The following is a 10,575-nucleotide window of genomic DNA, read 5'->3' as shown; positions in this document are numbered from 1 at the left end:
AAATTTGTCAAAAAGAATAAATGTCCTCTTGTGGCCAGAGCAACTGTCCATTGCTTACTCCAGTAGTTCCTGTGAGCACAGAGAGTTGGCGTTGCCTACTTGATCATGTGACTGGTTGAGAAAAGAAAGAAAGACAAAACCAAGGGGGTGCCTTTCACCCCAGGGGGGCATCTTACCCCACAGTACCAGGCTACCAGTGAAGGCCAAATCTGTGCCAATCGCAGAAGACGGGTTAAAACATAGGTACGTGCAGGTAGGTTTTCATTACACACCTTTGTTTTTCATCCTCACAGACTGACCCCAGACAAGCTCCAGAGAGTAAACTAACAGCCCCGCAGCCATGGCCATGAAGGAGGAGGCCCTGGAGCGTGTGTGCCGGCTCTCCCTGGCCCTCAAGCAGTCCGCCCACCTCCTCCTCCACCACCACCACCACCTCGCCCTTGGTAAGTTGACGGTGGGAGGAGGAAGGTTGTGTTGGGGGTGCGGCAGTGGTATGATCTGGTGATTGTTTATTTTGTTAGTTATTGGAGCAAAGAAACACAGTATTTTATTATTACCATCTTCCTTATTTTTTTTGTTTTCTTCCTCCACTTCCTCCTCTGTCTCCTATTTCTTCATTGTCTTCACCACCTCCACCTCCTCCTCCTCCTCCCCATTGCATTATTTTGTCTTCCTCCTCATTTGTTCTTTGCCTTCTTCCTCCTCCTCCTCCTCCTCTAACTGTCGGTCTCTATTATTTTATTCCCTCTCGCCCTTGACCCTACCTTTTGTCCCCTCCCCTCCACTCCACTCCACCCCAACACTCCAGTCACTCCGCCTCCACCCCAGACACACAAACACTAAGCGGAGGTGCAGGAGGCCTTCTCGCTGATCCTGGAGATGGAGGCACACCCACTTCCACGTCCTGCCAACCACCGCCAGCACCCGCCATCCCGCACCTCCAGATGACCTCGACCTCCTGAAGAAAGTGGGGGGACTCCGACTGTGGCCCTGGAGAGGTGAGAGCAGCATTTTTTTTTTTTTCCAAAGGAGACGGCTCAAGGGCAACAAAATGAGTGAATAAAAAAATTTAAAAAAGTCCGCTAATCGCCGCTCCCATAATAGATAACAGTAAAGAATTGTCGTACTAAGCCTCCTATATCTGCCGATTTCCGACCCAAAAACTGCCTCCTTGACCCCAATAACTGCCTTCATATACAGTTATCGTTAAAGTAGTTAATTATTGGTGTTTATTGGCAATAGCTATGGCTGAGAAGTCGGTAAATACGAGGCAGGCTCTGGGTACAATAGTTTGACAATGGTGGGGGAGGGGTGGGTGGGGATGGGGGGTACTATTGTAATGGCTGGGTTGGGGGGTACTATTGTAATGGTTGGGATGGGGGGTGCTATTGTAATGGCTGGAGGTGGATGGTGATTGTAACCTAATGCAATATCTAACCTATCAAAATCTTATCTAATCTAAAATAACCTAATCTAACCTTATATCATTTAATCTGAACTAATCTAACCTAAACTTATCAACTGAGATCAGCTTACCTAACCTAACTTAACCTAGCATTTCGATGAATCTATCCTCTAGGCAAATTTTATCTAATGTAGCCCAGTCGAACCTAACCTGATATATGCTAAACTAATGTAGTGTGTGTTGTAAAGAATAATGAATGGTGTGTGTGTGTGTGTGTGTGTGTGTGTGTGTGTGTGTGTGTGTGTGTGTGTTGCTTTGATTTGGTTTCCCATTATTTCTTTTTAACATTTCTGCAAATTTACTTCTTTTTCCCATTTTTTTACTTCTTACCCTAGCCAAATCTTGTCTAACCTAACCTACCTGCACCTAATTTAACCTAACCTAACCTGACAACCTAATCTAATCTAACCTAACCTAACCTAACCTAACCTACCCTCACCTAATCTGTTAAAGTAAGGAGGGAGGGAAAGGGGGAGGAAGAGATGAGCAGAGAGGAAGAATGGGTAGAGAAGATAACAAAAGGGAAGGAACAAGAAGGGGGAAGGGAACAGAAGGAAGGGATGGAAAGAGTATAGGAAGTGGCAGGGAGGGAAGAAAGATAGGAAGGGGAAGAGAGATGAAAAGGAAAGGGAAGGGACAGGAAGAGATAGGAAGGAAGGGGTAACCTAACCTAACCTAACCTGACTTGACCTAACTTAACCTAACCTCTCACCCCCCCAGACCAGACCCAGCAGCAGCACCAGCAGGTCAGCCTGAGGTGTTTCCGCAGCCTGCACTCCCTGGAGGTGAGCGGCGTCCCCATCACCCGGCTCAGAGCACTCCAGGCCCTGCGGTCACAGCTGCGGCGCCTGGTGGTCACCCGCAGCCTCTCTGCCCTCACCCAGATCTTTGTGGAGTGTGGGGCTGACCAGGTGGGTGAAGGGGGGGGTATTTATTTATTTTTATTTATTTATATATATTTTTTTTACAGTGAAGGAAGTAACGCGAAGGAAAAAATAAACAGAAAAAAAAGGCCGCTGATTTATTTGTCGTTATTAGTTCTGTTTATTACTACCTTAGTTTGTATAGTTATTTTATTTGTTTACTTTATTATTTTATTTTTTTAAGTTGCGTTTGGACGTGCATGTGTGCGTAAACTAACTAACTGTGTGTGTGTGCGTATGTCAGTGTGTGAGTGTGTGTTTGAAGATCTGTGTGTGTGTAATTCACCTCTTGGTATACTGCGGGTCTCTCGAGACAGCCAGCCGTTCCCCTACGGAAGGAGCTCGGAGGTCAGTGACTGATCTTTGGGTAGGACTGAGACCACTCACACACAACACACTGCGACAACGAGGTCACAACTCCTTGCCTGACGTCGCGTACCTACTCACTGCTGGGTGAACAGGAGCTACACGTGAAAGAAGATAAACCCAACTTATCTTCACCCGGTCGGGGAATCGAACCCCGGTCCTTCTGGTTGTGAGGCAGACGCTCTAACCACTGAGCTACCGTGTGTGTGTGTGTGTATGTGTGTGTGTGTAAATTAACTAACTAACTAACTGTGTGTGTGTGTGCGTATGTCAGTGTGTGTGTATTTGTAGATCTGTGTACATATATAGCCTAATTCCTACCTGTGTGTGTGTGTGTGTGTGTGTGTGTGTGTGTGTGTGTGTGTGTGTGTGTGTGTGTGTATGATACCTATCTACCTTTTCGTATGTGCATTCTAACCCCCCCTTCCTTCCTCCCCTTTCTATCCCCCCTCAGGCAGGAGAGTTTGTGTGGGAGCACCTGCTTGAGGCCATCCTGTCCCACAACGCTCTGCAAGAAGGATGCCTTGACGACTCTCTCAAGCTGCTGCCCAACTTGAAGGTGAGAGAGAGAGAGAGAGAGAGTTTGTTTATTTTCTCAGATTGTTATTATTATTGTTGTTGTTATTGATTGATTACTAATATATTTTTTCTTTTCTCCTTTTTCTCTTCTTTTCCTCCCTCCTTCCTTCCTTCCTTCTTCCTCTCCTCCCTTTCTCCTTCCTTCCTATTTCTTTCTGTCCCTTCCCTCCTTTCCTTCCTATACCTTCCCTTCTCTTTGTCCTTTCTTTTCCTCCTTCCTTCCTTCCCTTCTTCCTCCATCCATCCCTTCCTTCCTCCTTTCCTCCCTTTCTCCTTCCTTCCTTTACCTTCCCTTTCTTTTTTTTTCCTCTGTTTTACCCTTCCTTCCTTTCTTCCTTCCTGTCCCATCCTTTCTTCTTCCCTACCCATCCCATCCCATCCTTCCTGTCTCTCCAATTCACATCCTTTCGTCCTTCCCTGCCACTCCCTACCCTTCCCATCCCTTCCTTCCTTCCCTTCCCCCTTCTTCCTTTTGTAATCTTCTCTACTCCTTTCTCTCCACTCTTCCCTTTCTCCTTACTGTCAACACTCCTTCTTTTTCCTCCTTTTTCCTTTCCTTCCCTTCCTAACCCTTCATTCTCTTCCCTTCCCTATTTCTAAATTTCCTTTTGTCCTCTCTCTTCTCTCCTCCCTTCTGTTTCCTTCCCTTTCCTCCTCCTCTTCCTTCCTCCTCTTCCTCCTCTTTCCTTTCCTTCCCTTCCTAACCCTTCATTCTCTTCCCTTCCTTATTCCTTCCTTTCCTTTTCTCCTCTGTCCTACCCTTCCCCTTCCCTCCCCCTTCCCTCCCTCTCCCATTCTCTTACTCCTTCTTCCCCCACAGGTTCTCGACATCAGCCACTGCAGACTAACGGACGTGAGCCACCTGCGACACCTCCCCTCGTTAGCGTACCTGGACGTGAGCCACAACCACCTGGCGGCCCTCCCCCACCTCCCCCCCACCTCCTCCCCCGCCCTCCTGGTGCTGCTGGCCTCCCATAATGAACTGAAGGACCTCAAGGGTGAGTTAGGGTGAGAGGGGGGAAGGGGTGGAGGGGGGAGGGAGATTTTTATTTATTTATTTATTTATATTTTGAGAGGGAAGGAAAGGGAGGAAGAGAAGAAGAAAGGTAGGGTAAGAAAGGAGGGAAGGAAGGGTAAGGGAAGGGAGAAGAAGGAAGAGTGTGTGTGTGTGTGCGTGTGCATAGGCGGATCTAGGGAGGTTTCTTGGGGGGGGGCCAAAGAGGATAGGGGCGCTTTGAATTTTTGGTGAGAGAGATAGGCGAGCGAAGCGAGCCCAATCAGCTGGTTTTTGAGATTTTGAAGTATTTTATGTGCTTTTTAAAGCACCATGAGCAAGGCCTTTCAGAAAAAATCCTGTGTTTTAACAATAAGTGTTTTGCTATTTAGAAAGTTCATTTGATATTTTTTTCACAAGAAGATTGAAATAGGTAAAAAAAAAATACTTGCTAATCAAAAATATTTATAGAAGTAAACATCAATAATAGTTAATGAAAATTTAAAACATAAATAATTTTACTTGCAAGTTTTCATACTTTCAATGAGTAATTATTCCATGGATTTTACTAGTACCTGAATCCATTTGAAAATGTTATAGGATGAATGATTATGATAGTTAAACGTACAATCAATCAGTAAAATCAAAATATACTGTAGTAGTAACTAAGAATATAATGCAGGGCACCTGGCACCAAATCCCTACAGTTGGCAGCTTATATACAAATCATTCATGTACAGTTGCCCAAGGAAATTCTTCTAATCAAAGAAATATACCTTTCAATCTGGCTTTAATATACTCTTTCAAATCTGAATAAAATGATCTAATAATGGTCAGAAAAGAGATGACGAAGATTTTAGTGCTTGAAGGGGATAATAGTAGTATTCGTATTTTTTTGTAAAATTTGCATTGAAAAATGGATAGGGTTTTGTTAAATTGTAGACTGACTAGAACTAACTTAAGGTTTTCTTTCTCCTAATCAATACAACCGAACTGAGATTAAATTAAAAGCTATTCTGGACTTCTGAGCAAATGAATGTAATGAATCTCGTAACTCAACTCATAAGCAACCAGTGTTACCATGCAGTCTGCAATGAATTGGGGTCTCATGAAGACTCTACAAGGTAAATGATAATTTCCTTAAAGCAGACATGGAAAACCTATCTATTACAGCTTCTGTAGAAGGAAGACGATTGCGATGTGTTTGGAGCAGAACAAGGGCCTCCAATCTCTCTTCGGACATTGTGCTCCTGATAGCAGAGCACGTACGGTCAACCTTGCTGAACATCCTCTCTGCCTCACAAGTTGACACAGGGAGTGTGGCTAAGAGAGTTAGTAGAGTCAGCATATTGGGAAATACAGCTTCCATACCCTTACACTCATTGATTGTTGCCACTGCTGTTGTAGGTTTTTTCTCACATGATGACCAATGCCTCTGCCAAATCTTGAACTCGTCTCTTACAGAAGATTCTATTGGGTTATCTTTCATCAGTGGGCCATATTTGACAAATGCAGGTTGTACATCCTCCCATGACTTGTCACTCACAATACTAGGAATGAGAGAGCTCAGTCCAGCAGACAGTTCAGTGTGCTTACCGAACCTTTCACGAAAATCTCTGAGCACTGCATCAAGTGCTGGAATGTAGACATTAATTCTGTAATATGATTTAGTGTCTACTGTGTCTTCACTGGATGCTCCTGTGCTTCGGTAAATGCATCTAGATGGAAGACGAGGTTTCTTCACTTCAACTCCCAATTTCTCTGCTGTGGCCTCAATATCTTTGAAAATCTCTGCAAACGATATCTCACTGCTTTCACGCATAGATTGTAGCTCAGATTTTGTGGCATTCAGTAGTTTTAATGCTTGGGTGATATCACCTCCCTTTGCTTGCAGTGCGGCACATAATGGTTTCATAACTGATGATATAGCTTGGAGGCAAGCCAATGAGACTAATGTTTCTGTTCTTTCTAAGGAAGCTAGAAGACTGCTGGCTTTTGAACTGGCTTCTCTGTCTGCCCATGTCATCATCTCATGAAGTGCAGAAACTATAGTAGGTAGGCATTTCCAGAAGCGTGATACTGCAGTGTGTCTTTCAACAAATCGAGTGGTACACAGAGTTAAGAGATTGATGTTGTCACATTCACTTTCTTCTCCATGTTTCTTGAGCAAAGCAACACGTTTGGCACTGCTGTTAAAATGGTTAATCACAGCTGCCATTATGCCATGTGCATTTCTGATTGTGGTAACTGTTAAACACTTTGAGCAAGAGAGGTTGGTTGCATGGGAGACACAGTGAAAATAATCGATGCGGGGCTGATTCCTTCACAATCATAGCTGCACCAGATACCATGCTTGACAGTGCAGCTGCTCCATCATAACCTTGCCCAACACAGCGTTTGACATCCAAGGTTGCTTTGTTCATTTCAGAGAGTATTATTTTGCCAAGAGTGACTCCATCTAACTTCACTTCATTTCCATCAACTGGACTTGAAACATCTGTTGTCCTTTCAAAGGCGTCCACCACAGCAAAAGGATCCTCTTGCACTACATAATTTCCATCAGCATTACATTTTACATACCGTGCCACAACAACCATTTGCTCTCTTGTCTGACGATCTGTTGACTCATCCACCAGTATGCTCCAAAACTCAGCAGAGTTGACATCACGGATAATATCCTCCTTGAGAAGGCTGCACATTGTAGTGAGTAACTGATTTTGTGTTGTCTTGCTGATGTATGTTGGCAGCTTATGGATGTTACAGTTTCTGATGTGTTGTTCAAAAGCCTTATCTCCAGCATCTATCCTATACCTCAACAAGTGTCTAAAGTTTCCATCATTTTCTGGGTTTATCACATTACCATTCTGTAACATCAGATATCCATCATCCCTATGTCCACGCAAGGATATATTTTGAACGGCACAAAGTTGTAGGAGAGGTATGACTGTGCGTAAGATGTTGCGATTTTTCTCTACTTCTGCCAACCGCTGCGAACACAACTGATTTCCTATATCTTGGCATGGGTTTTTCATCACCTTGAGGAAATTAGCTGCAAGCTCACTGCACTGCAAGTGGAAACTGCTGCGTGCATGACGTGATAGGTCACCAGTCTGCCCAGTCAGATCAGCAAAGTTGGTCAGTGGTGTTCTTACTAAGTGGCCCATTTTCTGTGCACCAGTGTGACCACCTTCATCAGTAGTTTTGAACAGTACGCAGACAGCACACCAAGCACCTTTATGAGTAGGATGATGGCTGACAGCCAACCACTTGTATGTTTCCATGTGTGTCATAGTGACCTTGGTCTTACTTCTCCCTTTTTCTTGTGAAATGACACAGGAAAATCAGTCTTAACTTTTGGCTGCCATCTGCCATCTTTAACACTAGAAGTTTAGAACAATACGATAAGCGTTGCTGCCTTAGAACCCCCCCCCTCCCTCCTGGGCCTCCCCCAACCCCCGTCCTCCCACACGGCCACACCCGTCCCTCCCCCCACACCCGTCCCTCCCCCCCACACCCCCTAGTGAGCCTTTTTTTTAATGGAACATAATATTTTCCTATCGATCAATGCCAAGGAATATTATGTATTCCAATTTAAATTTTAATTATTTGGTCTCCTAGGGGCGCCACCATAGCTCCTAAGGGCGCCACCATAGCTCCTGGGGGGGGCCATGGCCCCCATGGCCCCCCCCCAAATCCGCCAGTGTGTGTGTGTGTGTGTGTGTGTGTGTGTGTGTGTGTGTGTGTGTTCTGGGGTGAGTGGGAGAAGAGGAGGAGGAGGAAAGAGAGAGGGAGAAGGAGGGAGGGAGAGAGAGAGAGAGAGAGAGAGAGAGAGAGAGAGAGAGAGAGAGAGAGAGAGATTAGGTTATATATATTTATCCATTTTTTCTTTCTTTTTTCTAATCCATATATGTAACTATCTATCCATATATGTATGTAACTGTCTATTTGCCTGTTTATCTGTTTATCTATCAGTCAAACCTCATATCTATCTATCTATCTAATTATTTCTGTCTGTATCACTTTATCTCTGTCTGTGTATCTATCACCTCTATTTATTAGCTAACATTGTCTATCTATATGTATCTATCCATCTATCTATCTATCTGTCTCTCAGGTCTGCAGGTCATGACAGGGCTGGAGGAGGTCAATCTCTCCCACAACTTCCTGGCGACCCGACCTGACCTGGTTGCCCTGGCTGCCCTGCCCCGTCTCAGGTCGCTCGCCCTGGCTGGCAACCCTGTGACCTGTGACCTGGCCTACCGCAGATCAGCCGTCACCCTGCTGCATCCTGCCATTCATGTTGGAGAGGTAGGCTTGGGGGGAGGGGGAAGGGAGAGGGAAGAAGGGAAGGGAAAGGGAGGATTTGGGGAAAGGAAGGGAAGAGAAGGGAGGATTTTGGGAAAGGAAGGGAAGGGAAAGGAAAGGAAAGGAAGGGAGGGGAAGGGAGGATTTGGGGAAAGGAAGGGAAGGGAAGGGAAAGGAAAAGAAAGGAAAGGAAGGGAAGGGAAGGGAGGATTTGGGGAAAGAAAGGGAAGGAAAGGAAGGGAAGAGAAAGAAAGGGAAAGTAAGGGTAGGGAAGAGAGAGAGAGAGAGAGAGAGAGGGAGGAGGGAAGGAGGAAGGGAAGAAAGAAGGGAAGAAGAGAAGGAGAGAGAGAGAGAGAGAGAGAGAGAGAGAGAGAGAGAGAGAGATTTTCTGTTCTAATCCATGCAATTTTTTCTCCCCATCCCTTCCTTTCCCTTCCCTTTCCTCCTTCCCTATTTCTTTCTTTCTCTTCTTCCCTTCCTTCTCTTCCTTTCCCTCTCATTTCTTCCCTTCCTCTCTCTCTCCTTCCTTTTCTCTCATCTTTTCCTCCTTTCCCTTCCCTTCCTTTCCTTTCTTCTCCTCCTTCTTCCTCCTTCCCTTCCCTTCCTTTCCCTTCCCTTCCCTTCTCTTCTCTTCCCTTCCCTTCCCTTCCCTTCCGTTCACTTCCCTTCCTCTCCCCATCCCCATCGGCCCCCAACACACACACACACACACACACACACACACACAGTTCATCCAAGACAGCCTGCCTCTCTCCCTACAAGAACAGATGTTGATAGGCAGCCTCTCCTCCCCGCCTGACCTCCCCACCACCCCATCTCCCCTCCCCATCACTCCCCTTCAGTCCGCCCCCTCCTTGCCCCCCCATCAACACCATGGGAACGGCGAACAGCAGCAGCAGCAGGCTTCCTCGTCCCTCACCCACCAGGAGGTGCAGTGCAGGAGTGGGTGTGGTAAGTGGTTTTCCTTTTGTTGATGTTTACTTGTGTTGATTGGTTCTTTTTTGGGGTCTTTGAAGTTGATTGATGATAAAAAATAATATTGATGTTTGTTGGGTTTGAAATTAATATTTAGATGGATTGTTAAAGGAATGATGTGTTTGTTTGTGTTTGTTTGAGGTTGACTTATTTGTTGTTATTATTATTATTTATTTTTATTTCATTAGAGTAGAAGTTTGATTAATATTTGGTTAGATAGATTCAGTTAATAGATCAATGAGATAGAGAAATAGATAACGTTTTATATATATATATATATATATATATATATATATATATATATATATATATATATATATATATATATATATATATATATATATATATATATATACACAATCGTCCCTCAAATAGTACGGGGGTTAGGGACCCAGGACCCCCGTACTATTCGAAAATCAGTAAAAAATTAGTGCCCCCCCTAGAAACACTCCTGGGCACTCCTACGGAATCTAGCTCCCGCCTGGCTCAGTTGCCAGTTATGCATTTTCTGCTGCAGTCACAGTGCATTGTTACCATGCTGGGGGGATCAAGGGGGGTGAAGGCCCCCCATTAGAGGTCAGGTTATTTAAAGTTCGGTTGCAGTAGTTTAAATGTGTCCCTTAACTACGTATATAAGAGGGAGGCGTAATGCCGTATTTTGGAGGCACGGAGTCAATCTCCACAATTACCGTTTTGTATCTTATTTCAAGTATGATTTAGACAGCAATAGAGACTATGGTAGAGAGTAAGATAGAGTGTGAGTGTATGACAAGGTCCGCTCGTTGACAATGTGGAAGGGAGCGCTGCCAGGATGGGTCCGTTGCCCAGTGTGGTAACACTACGGCAGAAAATGCATAGCTGGCAACTTTGGCCGGCGAGTAGAAGCTGAGCCAGGTAGGACTCGGATTCAAGTGGTATGCTTTCCCTACCGCAACTTAACTCATACGAAAACGTAACTTCTCCTAAAT

General features: G+C 44.9%; 1 protein-coding gene across 1 annotated transcript in view; it reads left to right on the top strand.

The window, feature by feature from the left end:
* Positions 1–2,172: 2,172 nt before the first annotated feature.
* LOC127006419 (uncharacterized) overlaps positions 2,173–10,575 on the top strand; it is a gene marked incomplete at its 5' end in the record, with an annotated part of 37,807 nt that continues 29,404 nt past the window's right edge. The window contains 5 exons of the mRNA XM_050876372.1: positions 2,173–2,376; positions 3,209–3,313; positions 4,154–4,331; positions 8,442–8,635; positions 9,361–9,583. Of these exons, the coding sequence (XP_050732329.1) occupies positions 2,173–2,376; positions 3,209–3,313; positions 4,154–4,331; positions 8,442–8,635; positions 9,361–9,583 (904 nt within the window). The remainder of the gene's footprint in view (positions 2,377–3,208; positions 3,314–4,153; positions 4,332–8,441; positions 8,636–9,360; positions 9,584–10,575) is intronic.

The sequence above is a fragment of the Eriocheir sinensis genome, chromosome 32 (assembly GCF_024679095.1).
Source record: "Eriocheir sinensis breed Jianghai 21 chromosome 32, ASM2467909v1, whole genome shotgun sequence".
Taxonomy (NCBI): Eukaryota; Metazoa; Arthropoda; class Malacostraca; order Decapoda; family Varunidae; genus Eriocheir; species Eriocheir sinensis.
The sequence above is the reverse complement of the archived record's forward strand: the minus strand, read 5'-3'. Positions and strand labels throughout refer to the sequence as shown.